General features: G+C 36.1%; 1 protein-coding gene across 1 annotated transcript in view; it reads left to right on the forward strand.

Annotated features, from left to right (window-relative positions):
• Positions 1-27,957, forward strand: part of LOC123674837 (sperm-associated antigen 6-like) — a 37,038-nt gene that overhangs the window by 4,513 nt on the left and 4,568 nt on the right. The window contains exons 5-6 of the mRNA XM_045609939.1: positions 706-969; positions 3,343-3,692. Coding sequence (XP_045465895.1) covers positions 706-969; positions 3,343-3,692 — 614 coding nt within the window. The remainder of the gene's footprint in view (positions 1-705; positions 970-3,342; positions 3,693-27,957) is intronic.

The following is a 27,957-nucleotide window of genomic DNA, read 5'->3' on the forward strand; positions in this document are numbered from 1 at the left end:
ACACTACGACGGTCATTTATAACCGTTTCAAAGGGCGTTTCAAAATCGTAGGTGGTTGGCATAATATGAAATCAGACTTACGTTATAGTATATGAAAATTTTTGTATGTACACGTATTGCCAAAATTCTTAGAAACCCTTATGTTTGCCGAAATGAGGCATTATTGATAAGTATAAGTCAAGAAGTTTATAACAAAGTACATTTAATTCGTTTATGTAAAATCAATGCGATAGCTGAATTTAATCTTGATTGAAAAAAATAATAAAAACGCTACTTTTCATAGCAGTTGTAGGAAAAAGAACATATGACCACAGACCCAACAGCCAGTCTCTATGTTCCTGTGCCCATTGTAGAAGAGTGTATGTCTCTGTGAAGGAACCTAGGTACTTTAAATGGTCTACTGGATTGCAAATTGGCTCTTGCAAGTCTCTGCTGTATAATGACACTGGAAAAAAATAGGCTTATTTACGTTATATTTTAAAAATATTTGTTACTTCGACAATTATCCAATCATTTCTGTGTTCGATTACAGTTCATTTTTACATTCAACATAGATGTCAATAACTTACAGTTACTGTTAGTACGCTTACACTATTTTCTCACGGTCAGTTTTTTATTCTGGACGAGAATATGTCAACGAGGGTTCACAACACGTATCCTGAATATTTTGTATTAAATACATGCTATAATGATCTGTATTTGAAGGCTCGTGCGCAAAGCACTCTACGGAAATGGCGGAGGTCATCGTAGAAGCAGAGTTGTTCCCTTTGGTTCTTATACACTTAGCACATTCCTGTGCTTTAGTGGCGAAGAACGCTGCTTGTCTGGTCAGGGATGTGGTGAAGCATTCTTTGGAATTGGCACAATTGGTTGCAAACACAGGAGGAGTTGGTGCTCTGCTGGAGGTCATCCAACATACTGAAGGAGACTGCAGGATACCTAGCATTACCGCCCTTGGTTATATGGCTGGTAAGATTTTATGAAACTAAGCAAAATCCAAACATTCGCGTTTTGTTGAAGGTGCAATAAAAACAAAACAAAATTGTCTAACTACGTACTAAATCTTTATCTATTTAATTGCTCTCATCATTAAGGATATTCCTAAATATAGGAGCTTTTAGTTTTAAGCTTATAAACCTTCTTACCTTACTTCAACAATGGAACTAACAATTTTAATAAAGTAACAACGCAGATTTTGACGTTGACAAACAATCCTTTAACGTACATCATTGTCGATAGTCATAGATAATATATAATACTGATCAGATACCAATTGGTATTTGCCCTCGGCACAGAGTGTTACGTTTGAAGAAATCACTGGGCGCACTTGATTTCCTTTTGCCGAAGTTTTACAATGTGTTACCTTTAAATTTTCGAGAGCTACATCTGAAAATATTCAAAAGAAAAATAATGGACAGTAAATACAATTACTTTATATCAGCATGAATGAACTTACTCTTCTCAACATGCTTATTCAATAGGAGTTTTCGGTCTAGGGTTATGCCTAGATATTTAGCAACTGCGCAAAAAAATTAACGCACATTATGGAAATCTCAAATTTATTCTACAGCTGAAGGTGTTCTCAAGGATAATTATTTTTATCAGAATTATGCATGCATATGTTATCCACTTTCAACGTTTTTCTTCAATACAGATGTTTTATCCCAGCAGGAATAAAAAAAGATGAGATTATTAGATTTTGAAAGTATTGGCTCCATTCTGAAATCAGTTGTTCTCGATCAATTCTAGTGATCAATAGTTTTTCTTTCGTTTGATTTTCTACACTAGATCGCTATGCAAGGCGAAACACGCAATTTGACCCAAGATGAATGTGCCCAAGCGGTAGTTTTGCGAGAAGAAGGGTGGACATACACAAGAATTGCAGAAAGGTTTGGAGTTTCCCATACAAGTGTGTCCAGAATGTTGCAGCGATTCAGGGAGACAGGTATGAATGTCCGAAGACCAGGACAGGGTAGACCTAGGGTAACAACTGCCATTCAAGAACGTTACTTGAGAGTTTCTCCGTTGAGACAACGGTTTGCAACCGCTCGCCTCCTTCAAAATCAGCTTGAGCAAACTCATGGGGTGCAAATTAGCACTCAGACAATATGATTCAAGGCCTCGTGTCGCAGCAAGAGGCCTTACCCCAGCCCATCGAAGGGCGCGTTTGGATTTTGCGAGAGAGCATATCCATTGGGAAGAGGCTGATTGGGAAGGAGTTCTCTTCACAGATGAGTCTAGATTCTGCCTCTACCATTGTGATTGACGTTCCCTTGTATACAGACGTCCACATGAAGGATATGCTCAGTGCAATTTCCTGAATACTAGTGGTTTCGGAGGAGGATCGATTATGGTACGGGGTGGAATATCTTTGACTGCTCGCACAGACCTAGTGGTCGTTGATAATGGAGCTATGAATGCTAATAGGTATATAAGGAACATTCTTGAAGAGCATGTAGTGCCATTTGCCCCATACATTGGTGAAAATTTCATTTTTATGGACGATAATGCCAGACCCCATCGTGCGCGCATCGTTCAGGAGTACTTTGAAGAGGTTGAAGTCTCTCGAATGGAATAGCCAGCAAGAAGTCCAGATCTCAATCCGATTGAGCAGGTTGGGGACAACCTCAATAGAAGGCTGAGAAGTTCAGAAAATCATCCAGCTACTCTTAATGACTTAGGAATCCAACTCAGAGAAATCTGGGAAGGATTAGAGCAGAACATTTTAAGACAGGCGCGGATCCAGGCCCCACTTTTGGGGGGGGAACTTTTAGATACTAAAAATACTGAAAATGTGGACCCCAGACACCTCCGCCATTTTGGGACGCCATTTTTTGCCGTTCAACAATATGGTTTTCCACAAAATGTATTGAAAGTGAAATTTTTGCTGATCTTGTAATTATTCGAGCCTCAGTATGTCAAATTCTAAGAGGGCCGGCAAAATTTAAGAGGTGCCCGGGCCATTTGGGGGGGGGAACGTTCCCCCAGTTCCCCCCCCGTGGATCCGCGCCTGTTTTAAGATCACTCATTTTGAGTATGAACCGTCGTTGCCGAGCTGTAATTAACGCAAGGGGTGGAACTACCAAGTATTAAATCACTTATCAGCATTCCAGTATTTTGAAAATTGTTTATTTCTCTTCTTTCACATAAGATTCAGTGAAATCCTGAATTTTTCTTCCATTTTTGTCTTGTTTCGTTCAAAACCTTCCCGAGAGAACATAAAAATAAGTTATAAAGTCAATGTAGAGTTAACTTTCATTAAAATTGAGATTTTCAGAATGTGCGTTAATTTTTTTGCGCAGTGTATTTTAATTATTTTATGACAAATAATTTTTGTTTAAGCTCACTCGGAGCAGTTAGCCAAGTCTATCATCTCCAGCCAAGGCGTCAACGAACTGACCAAGATACTTAACGAGTGTCAGGATGATTCCATACTAGCTGTCACTGTCTGGGCCTTGGGACAGCTGGGTAAGCATAGTCCCGACCATGCTCAAGAGGTAGCAAATGGCAATACCCTGGTACGTTTTCTGCAACTCTACAACTCCAGATTATCGTCAGAGGACTTGAAATTCAAGACGAAATCCACACTGAAAACGATTCTGCAGAGATGCGTTTTGTTGTCTGCTCTAGAGCCATTGTTGTACGAGGCTCCGCAAGAGATACTCAAGTATGTGCTGGGTCAGTATAGCAAAGTGAGTATTGAATAACATATTAATTATTTTCAAAAAGTCGCTTTGTGACATTACAGACATTATTTTATTTGATGATGTGTAGATACCGTTACAATCGTCCACTTGGCAAAAATAGTCGAGATGAGACTTTAAGACAAATTTCAAGAGGTGGTTTGGCTTAGTTGGTATACAAACTACTACCTACGTTTCTACAGATTTAATAAAATCAAAATTCACAAACGTCGACCTTTCTCACTCTATACAAAATTGAAATAAAAAACTTAACTTATATATCTAACTACTTAACCTATATACAAGAGAGGTGATCGACTGTCTTCTGAAAATTATAGACCTATCTCTCTAACTGCAATATCCGTTAAAGTAATGGAGAAGATCATTTCTAATGTTATGCTGCCCTTTTTAATGTCCAATAATATCTTACCTCAGGGTCAGCATGGATTCATTTCGGGTAGGTCTATAATCAGTAATTTATGGAGTGTTGGAGGGTTCAGTTCTGGGTCACATTCTGTTCCTTGTATATATTTCGGATCTGCCGGCATCTGTGAGTTCTCAGTGTTGTTCATACGCGGACGATACAAAGCTGTTCAATTATCCAACTTCCTATCGTTCTGTCCTACAGGAGGATCTCAACACCCTGGCGAGGTGGTGTAATGACTGCAAATGTTGAAAAGTGTAAGGTGTTACATTTAGGAAAGAAGAATCCAAGACTTTCTTATAATGTTGAGGGGCAGCTGATTGAAAATGAATCCGCTCACAACGATCTGGGTATGATTCTCTTCTCTATCTCATCGGGAGGTCCTTCGCTGGTTGCGATCCAATGACTGCAGCGCAATTGTACAAGACATACATTCGTCCAGTTCTGGAGTTCGCCGGTCCTGTCTGGTATCCCTGGCTCATCAGGGATGTTACTCTACTAGAATCGGTTCAGCGGAGGGCCACCCGAATACCATATGGCTTTGTGCGTCCAGACTATGAAAGTAGATTAGCCCTAATGAATATCTCCAGGTTCTCGTTGAGGAAGTTGAGGGACGATCTCATAATAACTTATAGATCGCTACATAGTCTCTTCGGTTGTAACCTCAGTCATCTTTTTGTGCTCAACTCAAATAATTTCAGAGGACATATGTTCAAACTCTCACGTGAGAGATTCTTTATCACCACCAGGCAGTAATTCATCTCCAATAGAGTATTCGAGGTTTGGAACAGATTGCCGACCGAGATAGTTTGTGCGCCTAGTGTGAACAGTTTTAAGAATGCTGTGATTGTGAAATCGAATTATTTTTTTTGTGTTATTTTTCATTCAATAACTCGAATTTTGTTTTCATCCCTTCCTTCTTATAATTTTTTTATATTTTTTTAATCTTGTAATATGTGACATTAATTATTTGAACATATTTTACAGTTTACAGGCAAAGCCTCAACTCCGCATCATGTTATAATAATAATAAACTTAGTTTTCACGATGACTAGGATGAAACCTTTAAAATACCAGATCTCGGGGGGAAACTACACTACTCCAATTTCCATTCAGTAAAGTTGATGTTATAACGCCAGAAACTTCAGATTCAATTTCATAAGGAGGAACCTATAATATGCTCCAACGGGAAAGTAATTCAGGAACAAGATTGATTAGATGTATGTGTTATTGTAGCTCTAAGGGATGTTCTTGCACGTGATGTTCCAATCCCAAAGGTATTTGTAATTTTTTAATCCCAAGGGAGGTGCTTCTCTGTAATTTTTCAATCCGAAGGGAGGTTCTTTCTGCGATTTTTCAATCCTAAGGGAGATTTATGTTGTTGTTCCAAAACTCAAGGAAGGTTCTCCTTTGCGATACTCCAATCCCATCAAGGGAGGTTGTTCTCTGTAATGTTTCAATACCAAGGGAGGTGCTTTGGGAAAATGAACAACGATATTAGAATAAGTACATTAAGCTGAATTTAAAACTCCGTCTCGGAATTGTTACCAAGAAATTATAAATGAAATGATTACATTTATTATAATATAAACCTGGGAAGGAGTTTCTCTGAAGTTATTTGACACATTCAAGAATGTTACTAAAACTGCAATATGTTTCTACGAGATGAGTGACTACTATATCGAATTTAATTCATTCCTCCTGGTGAGATTATTACTCGATAAATGCAAATATTGATGTGAACAGTTACCGAGAATCTCAAAACAATTCTCGCTGATAAATTGAATTTTAAATCTCAATTTGAGCTAATAATGGCTTGAATCTAAAAAAACGTACGTATCTTTCCTGAAGTCTCAACAATCATTAAAAATATTCCATAAAATTCTCTCTGTTTCTTTCTCTAGATACGAGCACCCGTAGCCGCTTCATCGGCTACCAATCACGTACGATGAATTGACAAATTACCTTGTCTTTGCAACTTCCGTTAGCCTAATATGAATTGAAGCGTGCAAATTTGTTGCAGATGTATCAGCGGAACTGTCCCCTATATTTGAGCGAAATTTGGATTTAATATGCCTTCAGTTTGTTTTTGAACGTATAATACACTATGCTAAAGCCATTTCGTCCAGATATTGGGTTAGCTACAATTTGACAAATTTTCAGTTCGGAGGAAATGACTGAATGTATTTTTTTCTTCGTATTTGGGGGGCTGCCGCCGCTCTCCCCCCCAGCCGAGTCGTAGCTGACATTCACGAGGCTTTTTATTATTACTATCTGATGCATTCTACTAATTACCGTTGGAGAGGAACTTGGTCATGTATATCTGTTACTGGCTCCCGGACTATGAGATATTAGATTCAGGAACATTTTTTGGATACTTGTTGTCTTTTCATTAAAGGAAAATTTTTTTTTGGATGGAAAGTTTCTTGGGGAACAACTAAATTTTCGGTGAGTCTTATTGTTAGTTTGTTGATGTTTACTTGATGTTTGTTAAAAACAAATTGTAGATCCCTGAGGATGGCTATGATAGTAGAAGAGTGTTTCAAAGGATTCCTTCTCAGATATTGACTACCTTGTATCGAGATTGTGAATTGATATTTGAGACAGCAGTCTTGTTTATTGTTGAATATTGGAAAATAAAGAGGGGAGTGAAAATGAGTGATATTTTGTATTTAGATTCTAAAAATCGATATATAATAAATAAGCCATATACAACAGAATACCTATTCGTTGTGTCAACTCACGAGAGTAAACGTATGCGATCTCAATCAATCATGTTCACCACTCGACTACAATATCGAATGAAATGTCTTTTAAGGGTCGAAACAGTCTACGGCACAAATTTCAAACAATCGAAGACCTGTCGCGGACAAAGTTATCAACCCTCAATTTTACTTTCAGACTCCGCAGTTTCGGGCAAGTTTCGACAAAAGGGAATACAAACTGAATTTTCCGCACCTCAACAGGCTTAATCGTATCAGAAACTTCGGCTCCCGTCGTTTTGGGGGTGGGCGAGAGGCACGAAGATGATAGACTCCGTGACATTGTCTCGAATTTCTGTTAACACACGTCGTAATCGCGAACGAAGTTGCATAACGATTGTGCCGGGGCATTCCACAAGTTTATCGATTCGGTCCGATGCAGAATTTCTAGCGTTTCGAAAAGTGGACGTTACCAATCGATGTGGAAAATATTTCTTGATTGTCTTCGAATTGGTACACGGATTGAAGGGATCAGTGCCTCGTAGATGATACAGCTCTTCTTTTGAAAATACACTGCGCAAAAAAATTAACGCACATTCTGAAAATCTCAATTTTAATGAAAGTTAACTCTACATTGACTTTATAACTTATTTTTTATGTTCTCTCGGGAAGGTTTTGAACGAAACAAGACACATTAAATGGAAGAAAAATTCAGGATTTCACCGAATCTTATGTGAAAAAAGAGAAATAAACAATTTTACAAATACTGGAATGCTGATAATTGATTTAATACTTAGTATTTCCACTCCTTGCGTTAATTACAGCTCGACAACGACGGTTCCTACTCAAAATGAGTGATCTTAAAATGTTCTGATCTAATCCTTCCCAGATTTCTCTGAGTTGGATTCCTGAGTCATTAAGAGTAGCTTGATGATTTTCTGAACTTCTCAGCCTTCTAATGAGGTTGTCCCAAACCTGCTCAATCGGATTGAGATCTGGACTTCTTGCTGGCCATTCCATTCGAGAGACTTCAACCTCTTCAAGGTACTCCTGAACGATGAGCGCACTATGGGGTCTGGCATTATCGTTCATAAAAATGAAATTTTCACCAATGTATGGGGCAAATGGCACTACATGCTCTTCAAGAATGTTCCTTATATACCTATCAGCATTCATAGCTCCATTATCAACGACCACTAGGTCTGTGCGAGCAGTCAAAGATATTCCACCCCATACCATAATCGATCCTCCCCCGAAACCAGTAGTATTCAGGAAATTGCACTGAGCATATATTTCATGTGGACGTCTGTATATGAGGGAACGTCGATCACAGTAGAGGCAGAATCTAGACTCATCTGGGAAGAGAACTGTTTCCCAATCAGCCTCTTTCCAATGGATATGCTCTCTCGCCAAATCCAAATGCGCCCTTCGATGGGTTGGGGTGAGAACTGGGCCTCTCGCTGCGACACGAGGCCTTAAATCATATTCTCTGAGGCGATTTCTTATTGTCTGAGTGCTAATTTGCACCCCATGAGTTTGCTCAAGCTGATTTTGAAGGAGGCGAGCGGTTGCAAACCGTTGTCTCAACGAAGAAACCCTCAAGTAACGGTCTTGAATGGCAGTTGTTACCCGTGGTCTACCCTGTCCTGGTCTTCGGACATTCATACCTGTCTCCCTGAATCGCTGCAACATTCTGGACACACTTGTATGGGAAACTCCAAACCTTTCAGCAATTCTTGTGTATGTCCAACCTTCTTCTCGCAAAACTACCGCTTGGGCACATTCCACTTGGGTCAAATTGCGTGTTTCGTGTTGCATAGCGATCGAGTGTATAAAATCAAACGAAAGAAAAACTATTGATCACTAGGATTGATCGAGAACAACTGATTTCAGAATGGAGCCAATACATTCAAAACCTGATAATCTCATCTTTTTTTATTCCTGCTGGGAAAAAACATCTGTATTGGAGAAAAACGTTGAAAGTGGATAACATATGCATGCATACTTCTGATAAAAATAATTATCATTGAGAACACCTTCAATTGTAGAATAAATTTGAGATTTCCATAATGTGCGTTAATTTTTTTGCGCAGTGTATGAGATGTTCCTTAATTAATATACATAGATACATAAGCGTACCACTTTGCTTCCGCCGTCTTTTCAGAAATTCGAGGCTCTATTAGAAAAACTGGTTATACATTTATGATTCAAAGTATCGTCTATCGCTGGCCACTAATTTCTCCCATTTTTCGGAAAGCGTGCGAATCCCGCGTTGAAAAAACTGGTCATCTTATGAGGTGATCCACGAATCGATCCAATTTTTCACTTCTTTATAAGACAGGAAGTGCTGATCAGCCATTGATCGAAACAAGTGATAGTCCGAGGGAGCAACGTCTGGAGAATACGGCGGGTGGGGTAGGACTTCCCATTTCAACGTTTTCAAATATGTCTTGACCTCTTTCGCAACATGGGGCCGAGTATTGTCATGCTGTAAAATCATTTTATTAGGTCTCTCGTTGTAAATCGGCCGTTTGTCTTTCAATGCTCGGCTCAAACGTATTAATTGCGTTCGATAACGATCGTCTGTTATTGATTCAGTCGGGGTTAACAACTAAAGCATGGCCGGGATATCCCCATGATTTCCAGCGCTTGGGATTATCGTAATGAGCCCATTTTTGTCTACAGTCACAATGCGATGCGGAAACCTCTTCCGTCTTTGCCTTGCCAGCAGATGTTCAAAAGCAAGCAAATGTTGTTCAACATGTCTAGGCTTGAACTCGAACGGCAATTTCCTAATTTCTGAATCATTTCAATGACTTTCAGGCGTTTTGAAATGGCTTGTTGCGTCACTCCCAACCATCCTGCCAATTCTTCTTGCGTTTGACACGAGTCTTGATCAAGTGATGCCTTCAATTCTACATCTTCGAAAACCTTCCTTCTTCCTCCGACATGCTGGTCTTCGACGTTCTTCATGTATTGAAGCTGACATGTTTAATCGAGAATAACTTCATGATGCCGTCACAAATCGACTAATATTCCGATGGCGTTATATTTACAAACATCAAAGCTTATTGTATGACATCTACGATCTATTTATTTCGACTACCACGCTACAGCCATCTATTGCAGAACGGAAGCAAAATTGTACCTACACCTAATATATTCTTTTGATATAGAGCAATACAAAAAATTATCATCTTCGAACAACAAAGCATATATAGATGTAATGTCAGTATAAGCAGAGAAAATGTAAACGAAGTACGTATCATACATTTTAACGTATGATGCAAGAGCACAGATACAAACCTCAGCAGAAACTCTGTCTCCCCGTAAAATTGCAGTTACTGGTTTGTGTATTTGTTTATAAAATAAGCTGACAATTTTTATTGAAGGTCTTCCTCTTCATCCAAACAAAATTTATCCCTCCTTTCTCTTCACCAACGGTTGACATTATAATTTAATCTGAAAACAAAATAGAAAAAAACCAGAAAAGAATAATAAATGTTAGTTATATTGATTTCAAGTTAGCGACATATTCTAGAAAAGAATCTGAAATTGAAAGGATAGCTTGAAAACCACAATGAAATTTTTAAATTGGAGAGGTATTCACCAAGTGGTCAATGGTTTCTTCTAAACCACACTCACATAGTGGGCTTTCAATAGAGTGCCATTTGAAGAGCATACTATTGCAACGATCATGACCAGTCCTAAGTCGATTTAAAATACACCAAATTTCATAAGGTAGATTGAAACCCAGAACTTTTTCTGAAGGATCAATGATAATACTTTTGTTGAAGACACTCCAAAAATTCATTCCGAACGCCAAATTTCCTTGTCACTTTCATTAGGATAAAGGTTTGCGTGACTCTAATCTGGCAGTTCTAGTATCTGGGAGGTAAGATAAAATTGGAAATATGTTAGGGTAGAAATGAAACACAAAAAAATGGTGTAGAAAACCTTTGAAATAATCACTTGTGGTTCCTTAACGATTATTATTCAAAGATGTGTCATCAGCATAATTACAGAGTTTGACGCATTCCATTCTTTACGGCATACTTTATTGCTTAAATGCAGAATGAAAAGAACAGGTCCAAGGATGGACCTTTGAAGAACCTCCTACAAACACTCTGCAAGGCTGAAACTCCGCCAGAAATCTCCTCAGGGTTGGTATTCGTAGAATTTTGGTAGGTGTTGGCACAAAAAGACGATTTTAATCAAAAATTTTATATTCAAAATGCAAATGCAGGCTTTTGTTACATTACATTATGCTGTGTGAAAACTGTTTCAAAGGTGCGATTTAGAATATTCATGTATGTGTATATTATGTATAAATTTTGACAGGTAAAAAAGTCAACATAGAAAATTAGATTTACATTTTTACAAGGCAGGGGAAAGTTGTTCGAAAAGTTACCATCGTAATAAGGCCCAAATTCGACCGGAAGAATGGTCGAGAAAGTCTTTGAAGATGTAGGTTTCAATTTTTGAACAACTCCCGTATTTCAGGATTTCATCCAATATGATACGGATTTTCTTAACGAAGCAGCAGGCAATTCGTTTTTCGTCTAACTAAAAATATGTGAAATTTCATTATATTTCGATGTACCCATTTGTCATCTACTTCAAGCCTTCTTCATAGCAAACATATATTAATATTACCAGTTTTATCTGATCAAATTCAGAATATTGTTAAATATTCTACTGTAACATAGAAACAACGATCAAAAATGTGATATAATATAACTTCTACATATAACATACTGTGTTGTGGTGATACAAATAGAAGAGTTTCGTCAGATATTTCTGTAAGTACCTATGAGTTTTTCGGAAAAATTCAATTAGAAGGGACAATTTTTATCTAAGGTGTACATTTTGTGATTTAAATTATGCTGGTGTACGAGCATCCTTTGTAGCGAACTGGCAATACAGACGAGTGATTCATTATTATAGTTTTCAAGATTTTCGAATTTATCCCATCGTCTTGAGAGGGAACACAACCAAGTGGCTGCTCAGTTCAAAACCAAATGAGAAATATTTTTTTTACAAATCATCGATTTTTCAGGGGTTTTCACATAATTTCTTACATGGAAGATAATAAATATTTTTAATTTGTGGATGAAAAAAAAATAGTAAATTTTCGTCATCAAAAAAATTGATGACATGAACTTTGTACAAAGCACTGATATATTTTGAAAATATTCGTGACAAAAAACAACCAAAAATCGTTGCGAAAGAGTTGAAACTAATTTCGTGAAAGTCGTCGTATAGTGGCGCCCTCTACCTATTTGCTTCCAAAGAAGAAATAAGATGAAGTGACTGTACAACTGCGTACACTGTACAGAGTTTGGTCATCACAGTAGCGCCAGAGTAGAAATGTATGTGTACCAAAGTTCGACCGATACGCGAAAAACCACGTCGTGGTAATCCCTCTTAAGAGGGAACCCCACTACTTGGCTTATCAGTTCAAAACGAAATTAGAAATATTTCCTCTCACAAATCGCCGATTAATCTAAATTGTAGAAAGTAAATATTTTTAATTTGCGAATGGAAAAAAAATTGGTAACTTTTTTCGAAAAGAGAAAGAGGATAAAGTGAATGAACAACATCCTACATTATGCAAAGTTTGGCCATCGCATCAGAAGCACCAGAGGAGAAATGAATGGGTACCAAAGTTTGACTGATACGCGGAAAGCCAAGAGGTGGTAATCCCTCTTAATACTCGTCACCATCATTTTCAACCAGCTTTTTACACCGAAAGGAACATAAGGCAGAATTTTTTTAACACTTTCAATAAATAATAAAAAAACATCAGAAAAATATGTGTCACTTGACTCTTTTTGGCATTTAATATTTTGAAGGACATTGGCACCATGCTTACGAGTGTATACTGCCCTGTTTACTAGGTTTTTCAGTGTAGATTCATTTTTTTGAAATAAACCTTCGTATAGCATTTTTGAATTAATCTTTGAAATAATTGAGAGTGATATAAAACTACAAATTTTTTTGTGAATAAAAACAATTTGTGTCTTACGAAAGTTTTTTCCAAATAATGAAAAAATCGATCAAGTGATTTCCGCACAGAATCATAATGAATCTGCCCTGAAGTAGTGAAAAAGGTAGTGTACCCTCAAGGAGCCAACATGTAACTCTTCAACTTCAAATAAAAATTGACCTGTTACGGTGTATACTTATGGAAATATTCCGCTGGACTGTTATATTTGGGTAATCTGTATATTTTACGCTTGAAAGCTGTGATGAGTCATTTCAATAAGAGACAAATATAAACAGTGAATCTCATGAAGTAAATACTGCATTTGTGCAATATGATTGATCACGTGGAAAGAATATTGACGAAATTTGTGGATTCACATACAACACTGATGGTTTTAAAGATGAACAAAGAGTGCGACGAATCAAAAAAAAAAATCGTGCAAGCAAAGCGAAATTATTTTTGGATATTTATAATTTTCTATTTCGAAATAGCATTTTTCATTTTTGGTTCATATCAGATCTGCAGTTCTTTATTAATTATGTCTGAAATCAGTAGAAAACCAATTTAATTCTAAAGATAATTATCTTTAGACGCATTTATAGTTATCGATTATAATCGATAACTATAAATGCGTCTCTATTTTCGAAATCGCTTATCCCAATTTGAGAGAGGAGTGCGAGATAATAATAAATTTCCATGTTAACACTGTCTTATTACACACATAAAATTGAAGACAGAAATTTATTTACTAACTGAAGGTCAGTCGGAGACAAACAGGATTCAATTATAAGGAATTTGAAAACATTTATGAAGGCGATATTGATAAATTTTGTTTTCGAAAACACAATTTCTTAATTTTGGAGATATTGAGCATTCTACGATGAAAAGATTATTATAATAGTAAACAATTTCCCAAAATTTGATGCAGTTCTGTAATGTTTTGAATATGTCTCATTATGTTTTTTTGAGACTGGCACAAAATTCGAGATAATTTGAGGGGACATATATTTTTGACCGATATAAATATTTGTTTCACATGAAGGACGATATAGGTGTTTCTCATTCGATACAAAATATTAATGAACAGTTTGACGATAATTGAGGTTGTCTTTAATATAATTTTAAGTTCTAAGCTCCTCTCCAAGTTAGTTCCCTTTGGAATTTGGCAAGAATATTACCCTCTATATGTAACAATTCAGGAGAATAAAGTTTGGCAGTCAGCTGATTCTAATTCAATGTTCCTTTTGCAATGAAAGGATGAAAACTCAGTTCCTAATATTTCGTATTTGGTCTCTATTATGCTTCCATATTTTTCAATTTGAAAATTTTTTTATAGAAAAATTCAAATAGCAACTTTACTGTATTTTCCTCCTAAAATTTTTGATTTCATTACCAAAAACTGAATAATGTTCAGATTCTTTCCACGTGAATTCGAGATGTTATAATTGGGCGAAAAAATTATACTGTGTAAAATTCTACGTAATATTACTAAAGCGTCATATCATCAAGTATGTTGATGTCAAATAAAGTCTTGAAGACAAATGTATTGATCGTTCAATTTTGTTGAATTCTGGGGGAATCCAACTTTTGCATCCCATAACCTCAAGAAAAAAGGATTTAAAAAATGTATATAAAAGATCCGTTTATTTCCGTTAGAGTATCCTAATATCTTTTACTTTTGCATCAAGTTAAAAACACTCTAGGTATATAACAATAAATTTATGTGCACTTGAATGGGTTTCCCTACTTACCCCTATATGATTTTAAATTGAGGTCTACCGTTCTTAGAATGAAAATGAACACATGCAATTTAAGGTTTGTAGACCTTAACTTAAATCATATTGGGGTGAGTAGGGACACTCATGCAAGTACTCAGAAATATGAAATCGAATTGAAAATTTTATCTCACTTTACAGTCTATACTTGGAGTTTCCTCCGATGATTTAGAATTCTTCTTGTTTAACTGTCAAATTAGGATGAGATGGGGAGTAATTTTTGGATGTTGAATGGATCTTCAACGTTAAATTTTTGCCTTAACTATACTCAAGCTCGTTGAAAAACTTATTGATGTGAAAATATATAGAATCAACCCTTTTTTCGGCATTATGTTTTCAGTATATCAATCGAAAGGTTGAAATGATCAATATTTTTTTTAATGAAATTATTATTAATGATTCAATCCGATATACTGCCTTTTGTAATGTAAATCTTATTGTAATATTAACTGATTTCAAAATCAACAAATTGCCATCAATCTCTGTCTTCCTGATTTTTGTCTTAAATATTCTGAACCGATGTTCCACTTAATTTCAGAACTGATGGAAATACCATAATTGAACTTACATAACATGATCGGAATTGAATTGCTATTGAATTTGAGGCAAGGTTGGGTTGTGAAAAGAAAATTGAACTGTAATCAATTAGTTGAATCAATAGCAGCAATGGAAATTGGCTTATCAATTGGAATAATTTTGTGGGATAGGCGACTCTTTGATATTGACTGACGTAACGATGCCACTCTGCGTAGAATTTTTTTATATTTGTACTAAAAGTTCCACTTTAGCCATACACATGGATTCTTTAATTATATAAAAATCCAATGGTTAATTTATTCTATTTTAATAAAAAATATAGGTTAAGCTTCGGTTCGCGAAGTGTGGAATTAAAATAGGTACATATTCAGTATTTTTACTAATTATACTATTTAATTGTGGGTTTTTATTGAATTGGCTGCTCAAGGTTTGTTCCTTTTTTTAATGGTTTTGATTTGACCTATGTATTGCGACCTGTATGAAAAATGTGTCTGAAGAATGTAAAAATTTCAACAATTTTAAAGAACAACTAATTATTGGTGTTAAAATTTTGGGTTTGGGTTTTATATGCGTTAATGGATTTATTGCTAGTTCTGAGAATAAACGAGAACTGATTCACAATCTAGTACAGGATCTCTAAAAAAAGATTGAACCATCGTAGTAGCCTTGCAAATATTTTCAATTCACTTATCGCGATATTTGAAATGAAGAGTTCACAAAATTTGATTAAGAATTTATGATTGTCAATTTTGGAATTTTATCATATTGCCAACATTAGTGAAAATCCTTGAAGAATATTGTTAAGGCCACTAAGATATTAAAATGATTTATAGAGACCCTGTACTATAATTATGTAAGATTGTGTTGCTTTCAAACACTTTCGAATAGATATTTATCAATCTCTCCCAATGGGGTTTCAATCGAAATATAATGAATTTTCATCTAGAAAGAAATCTCAAATTTTAGTGAGATGCTTAACTGAAAGGTAAACTATACAACCACATTAATATAAAAATATTCAAGGAATGTACAAACAACAAAATAAAGCAAAATTTCTACGTTAGGTACTCAATTAGTTACAAAAGTTTTTTCAGTTCAAGGGACATTTCTGCTTATTGTTGTCACTATATTTCAAATACAGCTTCAACTGAATATTTGGTGTTTGGGCCAGTTACAAAAGTATAAATATATAATCTCAACGTTTCTTGGGCACAATCGATCATTTTTCAGGAAGAACAGTATTATTTTTGACTACTTCCAAAAAGGATGTAATTTTTGCTCATGAAAAAGTGAATGTAATTTTGAAACATGTGTCCGCAAATTTGCAATATTATAAACCATCATATCGAAGAGACTGAATGATGAACATGAAAATATCTTGATAATTATTACTTATTGTTGTGATTTCCTTCATTTAGCGCAAATTTCTCATTGTGGATTGGAATCTTTCTTTCACAACTTTAATGAAAATTTTAATCAACCTTTATGTTAAAGAGATGATTTTATGAAACAGCTCTGCGACATTTTGTCATTTTTATTTTCATTGTGGTGATATGGCGAATGAATCGAATGCTCTCAATTTTTTTTACAATTCTCTTCATGATTAAGTATCTCAACTCAAATTAACCTATCTGAAAATATATTTTTTTTTAAAATCATTTTTGCAATAAACCTGAATGAATCAGAAAAAATAAGAAGAAGAAAGTAAACTTGAGTCCCCAACATTGTTTTAATATAACAATGACGTGAAAGTTTCATATTTCCAATATAATTTTCGATTCAACTTAAAATTTCTCATTTTCACATCTTACAAAAATCAAGCTTTAAAAAATCTTATTGGTCCCAAATGAGAAATGAATCCACTTTTAAAAATATTTTGAGAAATATATTTCGATGTGAACATATCAATCATGAGTTGAGCCAAATTTTTCTTTTTGAGAATAATGATCTAACTCATTTGATTAATGATGTGAATAATAGTTTTTTGAGCTTTTCGCTAGATCCTTTTACCAAATAAATAAAGCAATCTACTGACCATCTTCACTTTATAACCTAATATTTTATTATTATTCCTAAAAACTTCATTCGCAAACGAATCGATTGATACCCAGATGAACAACTGGACAAAAACAACGTTTCAAATCTAACCTACCTTAAATTTTCCTAATGATTCACAACAGCAAAAAAATATCGTTTAATCTATGTAACAATCTTTAAAATATCAATAAATAAAATGAAAAAGCAACAACGACTCAATCCCATAACTGGTCAAAATTGTAGGGGTTCCGAAGGTTTTGCAGTACAACCATGCTCGTGAAAACATATTTCACAAAAAAAATTAATTGAAAATTGAATGAATTTCACGAGTTGGAGGAATTTACCCTGGAACACTCTTTAACCTGAGCAGTATGTTTCACCCTGTATACACCGTCGGTTCCTCTCATCCTTCTACTCGGATTCGCCGTCCTGCTTTATGACGTTATAGTTGGACTTTTTCGATTTCAACATTCTCAGGAAGGAACCCAACGCGAAGATGGTCCTTCTGTGCCTCTGCAAGATCTCGGAGTAGAGGGTTTCTCTCAGCACCTTCCTGTCCAGGTCCCTGGACTTGGCAACAGGCATCTGTGTCGGAGGGGTGCTGCTGTCCATCGCGACAACGGGAATATCACAGTTGATTCCAAAGCACTGGCAGTCTGTACGGATTCGAAGGCAACTTTTATTGATGCGAACAAAAATTTAGTTATGGAAACGGCAACAGTTCCATCGTGAACTTGGACTGTTTAGATCACACTCGCTAATTGTCGATTGACATCCGATCCGATCAAGTTGGCATTGGAAAGTCGTTAAGAAAACATCGGAAAATCGGACGACTCGAACCGACCGACGGTGTTCGAAAGGTTCATCGCACTGAGTTTAAGTGGAGCCGCTTTGGTCGACCCGATTGACGGATGATGACGTGCTCAAGCGTTTGTTGTTGTTTTGAAAGTTTCGTCTTCCTGCGACTCGGCCAGCCGTTTCAACACCTCCATGTGCCGGTTGAGGTCGCGGTGCAAGGCGTCGATGTAGGCTCGCGACAGGAGGCCGTCCCGACGTTCTACCTCCCTCCCGGCGTCTCCCACCTTCACCAGCTTATGGAGAAGCCTTCGAAAATCGTCGACTTCTACGGTTTCGTGGATTTGTCTCAGCAAGCCGCTCCTGACACCTGCAGATTTGCAGGTGGTCACGTTCAGCGCCAGCACTTTCTTGTCTGTCCTTCTGGATGGTCCGCGATGGTTGCTGCTGGCGTCGGAAAACGACGCCGCGGAGGAGTCGACCTCCGGGTCCTCGGAGAAGAGCCGCACGTTCCTGGTGCCCCACCTGGTCCTCTCGGACACCGGAGGTCTGAGCGGACGCAAGGACGAGCCGGTGACGAACAGCCGATCTGTTTCCGGATTTGCCGCATGCACTTTTCTCATTTTATCGACGACGTTTCCGGCATGTTGGAATTCCTCTGTACGCGGTCTCGCGAACGTCGGTCGAGTGCGTCCTCGACGTTACCTAACGGATTTCCGGAAATCAATACGATCATCTGTTGGCGCGGAAAGGAGACCTACTGGCTACGACTTACGCGACGGCATGACACGGAGCGTCGGTCGCGACTTGCGGCGCGCGTTTTTATCGATTTTTCCGGGAGGGTAAAGGGTGACACCGACGGACGGTTTTGAAGGTAGTTTTTCGTGAACGGGAATATTATTCTATCTCTCGTAAGAATAAAAATCTTTGAGGACCCCCGATCTCTTTTTTAGAAATAATGAGATATCAAAGATCAGACCGTAAATGTCTTGATTTGTTGTCGAGTTACAAGGCGTTTCTGAAAAATGACCGTTTCAAATATTTCGCTATATCTTGGTTTCTTTTAGGGATAGTCGAAAAACTTTTTTTTTTGGTAATTTTTATGGTCTATATGATACTTATAACAGATTAATATAGTTTTTTGGCCGAAGATTTAACGAAAAGCATCCTGTTATCGGTTTTTCAAAAATGCCATCCGTTTCGAGAATATTTCAACTTTTTTTTTATGGGACAACTTATACAGAGTGTCCCGTAAAGACCACGTCAAACCGAGGGAGAATGTAGATCAAAGGATAACCCACCTGCTATGACAAATTTTCCATTATAAAAGTCTTACCGTTTTCGAGATATATATTTTTTTTAAAATAATGAATTTTTGCCCCTTTCAATAGTTTTGCCCTTACGGTTGGTACAATTTTACATCTTTCTGGTTAATTTTTTCAGTGAAATATTGCTGAAGAATGATTTTAACGTTTACATAAAAAATCTGGATCTGCATGATGTTTTCCAAAATTTGCTGGCAAAATTGAATTTCGTTGAGGTGAATAATTATACGAGTAACATTATCACACGTGAACAATTGCCATTGTTCACTAAGTAATGCAACATCGAAGATTTCTCAACAGAATTGACAAACTTGATTTATGTCAGAAACGTACCCATTTGGATAAAAACAGCCATATCTCTTTTCTTTGAATAACAAATGACTTGTGTGATACCTCTTTGAAATCACTATAAAATAGACAATTTATTGGTGTTATGTGCAGCAGTAGCTCGATACATTTTTTTTCCACTACGATGGGCTAAACTTCATGAACAAAATAATCCACTACCAAAATTTCCAATAAATATATTTCTCATAGTCCCTCTTTAAAATTTTCGGAGGATGTTTTTAATGTAAACGTTGAAATCATTCTTCAGCAATATTTTACTGAAAAAATTAACCAGAAAGATGTAAAATTGTACCAACCGTAAGGGCAAAACTATTGAAAGAGGCAAAAATTCATTATTTAAAAAAAAATATATATCTCGAAAACGGTAAGACTTTTATAATGGGAAATTTGTCATAGCAGGTGGGTTATCCTTTGATCTACATTCTCCCTCGGTTTGACGTGGTCTTTACGGGACACCCTGTGTATAAACATTTTTCTTTTATTTGGTAAGTAAGTAATAACGTTTATCCCGAAAGTCCAACATCTACATATGTAGGATCCAGTTATTGTTTCCTGTAAATAATTGAGATGGTCAACAGGAAGCTTGAAGACCTATTAGTTTCTTCAAGTGTCGAGGGCATGACAGTTTCAATGAATTTACAGGGAACGAATTGTTATTGTACATATAATGTAAAAAGGGTGTGTTATTCTTCGAGGTGTCGAAGATATGTCATGGAGTTGTAAATCTTGAAGAGATTTACTGGGGGGTTGGGAAAGTTCGAAGACAACACGGTTGTACCAGATGTATCACATCTGTGTATCTGGTTCTAGTCCTTCGAGAATATTCGATTTCCAGGAATCCGCGAAGATCTTTGTGAGCGGTACGGCAAAATTCTTATTGGACTAGGAGATGGTACTTTCCCTAAGGGTGTGGTCAAGCCGGAAGGAGAGAAGGATATTCAGAGTCGACGGGGTGAGTTGCGTTCAGGGGACGAAGTGAGTTCGGGTCGAGAGTAAGTTCAAGGCAAGTCTAAGACATGAGACAGAACAAGTTCGGTCGGTCAACTTAAGATGTACGACGTAAAGACGGTTCGCGGACTAGATTAAGACGAGTCGCGAACAAGTTAGAGACGAGACGACCGAAAACTTGAAGTACGACAAAAACGTGATAAACGAAGACGTTTCGAGTAATCAACAACGAGTTAAAGACGAAATTCAGAACCGTAGTGAGAAACTTGTAATTAAGACGTAATTAGGATCTTCTCAATACTGAGTTTGTACTGTATAATTGTGGCTTTGTAAATAGATGTAAATAATTGAAAAGAGTTTAATTATTACAAACCCGAACAAAGTCACGGAGAAAAAGACGAAAGGCCAGGTAATCGAATCATACCTCTAGACGATCGATTAACCAAGCCTACACATATACATTATCAGAACGAAATACAGCCAAAAACGAAAAAATTGCTCCAGAGAGGCATTTAGGTACTCCAGCACTGTGTACAACTCTAGATCAATTAATAGTCCATGTAATTCCCTTTTCAAAACATATGTGTTGTCCATTTGCTTGAGTCTTAGAGGTAGTCTATCAAAAATTTTCAAACAAACGTACTTGACCCCTTTCTTTGTAACCGTCAGTCTATGGATAGGGTACACAAAATTGCAGATTCCATTATTGTAAGAGTGAGAGGGTAGATTTCCACTGAAATATCCTTAATTTCTGACAAGAAACATGACACATTCCTCAATATATACTGCAGCAAGAGTTAACAAACCACTACTCCTAAAAAAACACTAAAAGATGCTCTATAGTCGAGTTTGTTGCTAATTCTTATAGCTCTCTTTTGAGTTCTGAATATTTCACAAAAAATTACTCCATATCTAAAGGAGTGATTCAAAACTTGTGAAATAAATCGTCGTCAGACCACGTTCACCCCAATACTGTGACCCTTAAAGTATAGCACACCGAGTTTAATGTCTTATTAAGTTTATCAATGTGAACCTCCCATGATGAAGTTTCATCAATTGTAAATCCTAATAGCCTTGCATTTGTGCTCACACCAATCTCTACCCCATTTAAGCTAATCTGATCCGGATGGTCAACATTACTTCTCTTAGTTTTATCTCAGTTTTATTTTGTTTCAATAGTATCCCCTCATTTGAAATCCAATCTGATAAAGCTTTGAAAATATCATTCAACTTTGCAATCAAGGTCTCTTGCAGTTACTTAAAATTTTTTATCAGCATAATCACAAAAAAACCAATTCCTATTGGAAACGGAAATAGGAGCATCATTTATATAACCAATGAACAAAATTGGACCAACTATACTACCCTGTTGAATGCCCATTTCAACAGATACTTGTTAGGATCTATAGGGGATTCCTTCCTTTTAATAGTTTTTTGTTCGAGAGTTAATTCATTTTGTGTCAATTGTATTATTGAAAATCGGATTGAAATCAAACCATATATAGGGCGCCCCATTTAATTAAAAATTAATTATCGTTTTACAGATATAGAGAAGAGTTGATGTTTTTTAAATGGAACACACTCTATTTAACTTGATTATATTAATACAATGTACACAAAATGAACCAATCTCGAAATGAATACGAAAGTTGTATATATTGGTTTTCCATCAAAAAAATTAAATCGAAAAACTCAATTTCTTTGTAACGAATAACATTTCTTGAAAACCGATAACTGGATACTTTTCGACAAAGCAGCGGCTTAAAAACTGCATTGGTACAGGAAGACTCGTCGCTCCAAATGATCTTATTAAAAAAATCTGGATCTGCATGATGTTTTCCAAAATTTGCCGGCAAAATTGAATTTCGTTGAGGTGAATAATTATGCGAGTAATATTTTCGCACGTAAACAATTGCCATTGTTCACTAAGTAATGCAACATCGGAGATTTCCTAACAGAATTGACAAACTTGATTTTGTCAGAAACGTACCCATTTGAATAAAAACAGCCATATCTTTTTTCTTTGAATAACAAATGACTTGTGTGATACCTCTTTGAAATCATTATGAAATAGACAATTTATTGGTGTAATGTGCAGCACATTTTTTTCCACTACGATGGGCTAAACTTTTTGAATAAAAATATTTCTCATAGCCCCTCCTTAAAATTTTCGGAGGATGTTTTTAATGTAAACGTTAAAATCATTCTTCAGCAATATTTTACAGAAAAAATTAACCAGAAAGATGTGAAATTGTACCAACCGTAAGGGCAAAACTATTGAAAGGGGCAAAAATTCATTATTTTCAAAAAAAAAAAAATATCTCTAAAACGGTAAGACTTTTATAATGGGAATTTTGTCATAGCTGATGGGTTATCCTTTGATCTACATTCTCCCTCGGTTTGACCTGGACTTTACGGGATACCCTGTATATATATTTCTGAAGCAATTCTTTGAATAATGTTTATAAGAACTAAGAGTGTGTCCGAATTTTTAAGTCAGTGAGAAAAATACTCTCTAGCATGTTGAATGATACTTCATAAAAAAACATAGTTTTATCTTTAACAATTTCAGAATATCCAAAAAACAATTGTGCAATGCACTTTCAATGTTTGTAGGGGTCCTCATTGTTCTGACTTGCAATATCGTTCAAATCCTTTAGTGTGCATCTGCCCAAAAATCTGATCGATTCAACACAACCACACTTTACGTTAAGAATTTCATCTGTTGATACCTTGGCCAAAGGGGGTGGGTTCCGTCAATATTTACACATATCAGGCGAATGTTTATCGTTGAACGAAAGCGACATAGAGGAGCGAATTAGGAAAAACAAAACGAATACATACAACAAAGTTTCCAATCAAATCTGATTCATCTAATGAAGGTACTCTGTTCCTCGATATTCTGCTTTAATTTTCTTTATTTCTGGTTCCGGAATTATGAAATTTTGTACGAAGCTTTAAATCGTCTTCCTACCTGAAAAATTTCAGATCGACCTGGTTATGCGATCAATATGAAATTTTTTCATCAAGCGTGAAATTTTGTTCTATATAAAAAGGCAAAATATCAACTCGGTCGGATTTGTTGTCACAGAAACATCAAATTGTTTTTTGCTGCCTTAATTTTCTATGATTATGAAGACGCGATCAGGACGAAATTTCGCACTCTGAGTTTGAGAATGCTGTTTTATATCTGCACTCAAAATCTCAACTCGATCGAATCCATTGTTATGAAAATATTTGGCATAATTTCTTTTGAATTATTCTTGAATTTTTTCTGGTTCCGCAAATGAGATCAACATAAAATGTGTATGAAGCTTGAAATCGCTTTCCTACTAAGTAAAAAAATTTGAAAACCATTGGAGAGAATAGTGCTACAAAATTTGATAATTTGCGTTTTCACATGTATTATTCTGTTGACTTCATCGTTTAAAATTGTTTAATTATTTTGTATCTTTCAATGTGATATAGAGTATAATCTGTCTCACTACACACGATTCGACATTGATTTTTTCGTTTGATATGTTTTTTGTGTTCTTCTTCGATCAAGACAATTCATGAAAATGAATCTTCGGAAATTTTGCAAACACGACATCGAATTAGTCTTTTTAATTCTGAGAAATATGACGAAATAATGAATGGTAATGTAGTAAAATTTGAACACCTCAACTCTATAGGACAAATTTAAATTTATATTGAAAAAAAAAATTAAATAATGTGAAAATATGTAATTGACGAAAATCATAACCAGAGGAATAGTTCTTTTTTTCACTTTTTTCAGATCATATTCGCGAATGAGAGCTAAGTTGAAAATAAACTGAAACTAAATGTTTTTCATGTATTCACTGATAAAAATAGAAATTTTAAAAATCTTCATTCAATCTCTAAACATCAAACATGAGATTCATCGCCTTCATAATTCGACAATCTTTATTAGACCTTGTTACGAATTATAACACTTAATTGAGGATGAGAACTAGGCCATGCGTTGGAAGTCAGCAGAATTAAGGTTACAGTTAGAAACGCATAAATGTTTAGTCAGAATTTGTAGCGTTGGCCTGATTTACTATAAATGTCGGATGTCACGATATCTGCATTATTACAGGGTTGTTTTGCAGGAAAAATCTATGAAGCATTTTGTTAAGTTTGTACATTTATATTTCGAATGATCAAAACTGATGCGCAAGTGAAGGAAGGGAAAGCGCGTGTGCGGAAAAACGTATTCCAACTCAAATACGAACAATTAGACGAAGGGTGTTTTTTTTATAGCTATAGAACTTTGAATTGCAATAAAACAAAGATCGATTATTCGATTGACATGAATTTTATTTATCCGCAAGATAGTCTTGTGGCATTACATTTTGAATATGATTTCTGGCATTTGACCGCCACGGCTCGCTCGGATGTAGTCCAATCTGGACGTCCAATTTTCGATTACTTTTTCCAACATTTGTGGACGTATATCGGCAATAACACGGCGAATATTGTCTTCCAAACGGTCAAGGGTTTGTGGCTTATCCGCATAGACCAATGACTTTACATAGCCCCACAGAAAGTAGTCTAGCGGTGTTAAATCACAAGATCTTGGAGGCCAATTCACAGGTACAAAACGTGAAATTAGGCGGACATCAAACGTGTCTTTCAATAAATCGATTGTGGCACGAGCTGTGTGACATGTTGCGCCGTCTTGTTGGAACCACAGCTCCTGGACATCATGGTTGTTCAATTCAGGAATGAAAAAATTAGTAATCATGGCTCTTTACCGATCACCATTGACTGTAACGTTTTGGCCATCATCGTTTTTGAAGAAGTACGGACCAATGATTCCACCAGCCCATAAAGCGCACTAAACAGTCAGTTTTTCTGGATGTAACGGTGTTTCGACATACACTTGAGGATTAGCTTCACTCCAAATGCGGCAGTTTTGTTTGTTGACGTAGCCATTCAACCAGAAGTGCGCTTCATCGCTAAACAAAATGAAATGGACGTACTGCGCGAGACGTATTCCGCACAGAACCATTATTTTCGAAATGAAATTGCACTATTTGCAAGCGTTGTTCAGGCGTGAGTCTATTCATGATGAATTGCCGAACCAAACTGAGAATAAATCATTTGACAGCTGTTAAATCGGTCGATATCTCGAACAGTAATGCCAAATTAAAGTTATATACCTCGAAAAAAACACCCGTTATAATCGAGGAAGTCCCTGAACGGAATAATAATTTATGAGAATTGTTTCATCAAAGTGTTGTTATTCGATTAACAAGTAAATAATTGAAAAAAATTACGAAATACCTCTGGTGATGTCAGGAGCTTTTGACCACTCGTCCATTCACTCGCAAATTGCGCTCTTAGAGATCAAATACTCGTATACCTAAATATAGGCTTTTTTCTCAGTTCAATGTTTTCCTCGATAACTCTTAAAGTTTTCATTCCATGTATAGGATTTGCTGAAGTAACCCCCCTCTTTAAAAGTAGCATTGACTTAAATAGTAAAAAATATACATTTTAATTTGGAAATAATGAGTTTTGATGACTTTAAGTTGTCCAAGTTCTTTTCATGAATACCCTGTACATTTTTGGTCCAAACCGCAAACAGTCTTATAATAATACATATTGGCAGAATAGAAATAGAAAAAGGATTTTTCCTACAAAAATATTTTAAAAAATAGGATTCCCCGTCCCAACCATTTTTTTCTTAAGAATCTCATTAACTCATGAATCGTTGAGTTTATATCCAAGTTAACGGATATTGCTGAAATTGTCATCAAATAAGCTATCTATTAATAATGCAATAATATACTAGGTGTGCCATTTGAAATAAGAAAGTAGTAGTCTGTTTCCGGTATAACCGGAAGTTGTAGTGGTCTGAAAATAGTTTTCAGCAGAAAATTATGATCAGTTTTCCATAAACGTTAACAGGCCATCGATGAATCACGCTGTATATCGACTGTTAGCTTGTCTTTCTCCTGTAGATATTTCATATAAAGACCTTTTCGTCTCCCATCGCTGAAACGCATTATAAATTCGATAACATTTATCGCCACACACAGCGAATGGGAAGAAAAATACACGAAGATAATCTAGTTTTTGATTCAGCATTAGGGAGAAAGCTTAGGAGTTTGGACGTCAGGTGACTATTCATACAAAGCTGATGTGCTTCTGGCTTTCACTCAATCTATCGCTACTCTGCTCGATGACAGCACGATTTCCTGTGATTAACTTTTGACCTATATTTTGTCCGATTTTGTTATTCTGTTAATTATATCGTTTGATTGTCATTTGCGAAGGAAATAGAATGATTCATACCGAGAGAAGTATTTTTTTTGGCTCGACATGAATGGTCAAACATCCAGTCTCTATATAAAAAAAGGCGCACATTACTCCTAATTAAAGACTAATTTTTCGAATGATTCGAAAGAGGTGTTTTATTCTATATTTAGATGGAATTCTCACATCTAATTCGAAATGAGATACCTATATTTTCTTTGATTCATTCATATTCCACGATCAGCTATTCAGGTATGTATTCTTGTGCAACTGCATTACCTTGAACTTGAATGTAAGAAAAATAAAACTATTGAGGCATTTTGTCGAGATTGAATAGAAAGCATTTTTTTTGTAGGTACTACAACGTTTTTCATGATCATGTGTTTTGGTTTATTTTCCTAAATGAAAATAAAGGCAAAAATGGCGTAGAAATTACTGGCGTTAGGAATAAAATTCTGTACACTGGTTTCCCTATAAGCGGATATAACGGGTGTTTTTTTCGAGGTATATAATTTAAGTTGAGTTTGGTGCGCTTTATGGGCTGGTGGAATCATTGGTCCGTACTTCTTCAAAAACGATGATGGCCAGAACGATAAAGTCAATGGTGATCGGTATAGAGCCATGATTACTAACTTTTTCATTCCTGAATTGAACAACCATGATGTCCAGGCGCTGTGGTTCCAACAAGACGACGCAACATGTCACACAGCTCGTGCCACAATCGATTTATTGAAAGACACGTTTGCTGACCGCCTAAATTCACATTTTGGACCTGTGAATTGGCCTCCAAGATCTTGTGATTTAACACCGCTAGACTACTTTCTGTGGGGCTATGTAAAGTCATTGGTCTATGCGGATAAGCCACAAACCCTTGACCATTTGGAAGACAACTTTCGCCTTGTTATTGCCGATATACGGCCACAAATGTTGGAAAAAGTCATCGAAAATTGGACGTCCAGATTGGACTACATCCGAGCCAGCGGTCATATGCCAGAAATCATATTTGAAATGTAATGTCACAAGATTATCTTGCGGATGAATAGAATTCATGTCAATCGAATAATCCATCGTTGTTTTATTGCAATTTAAAGTTCTATAACTTTAAAAAAACCACCCTTTATAAAATA

This window comes from Harmonia axyridis, chromosome 3, assembly GCF_914767665.1.
Source record: "Harmonia axyridis chromosome 3, icHarAxyr1.1, whole genome shotgun sequence".
NCBI lineage: Eukaryota > Metazoa > Arthropoda > Insecta > Coleoptera > Coccinellidae > Harmonia > Harmonia axyridis.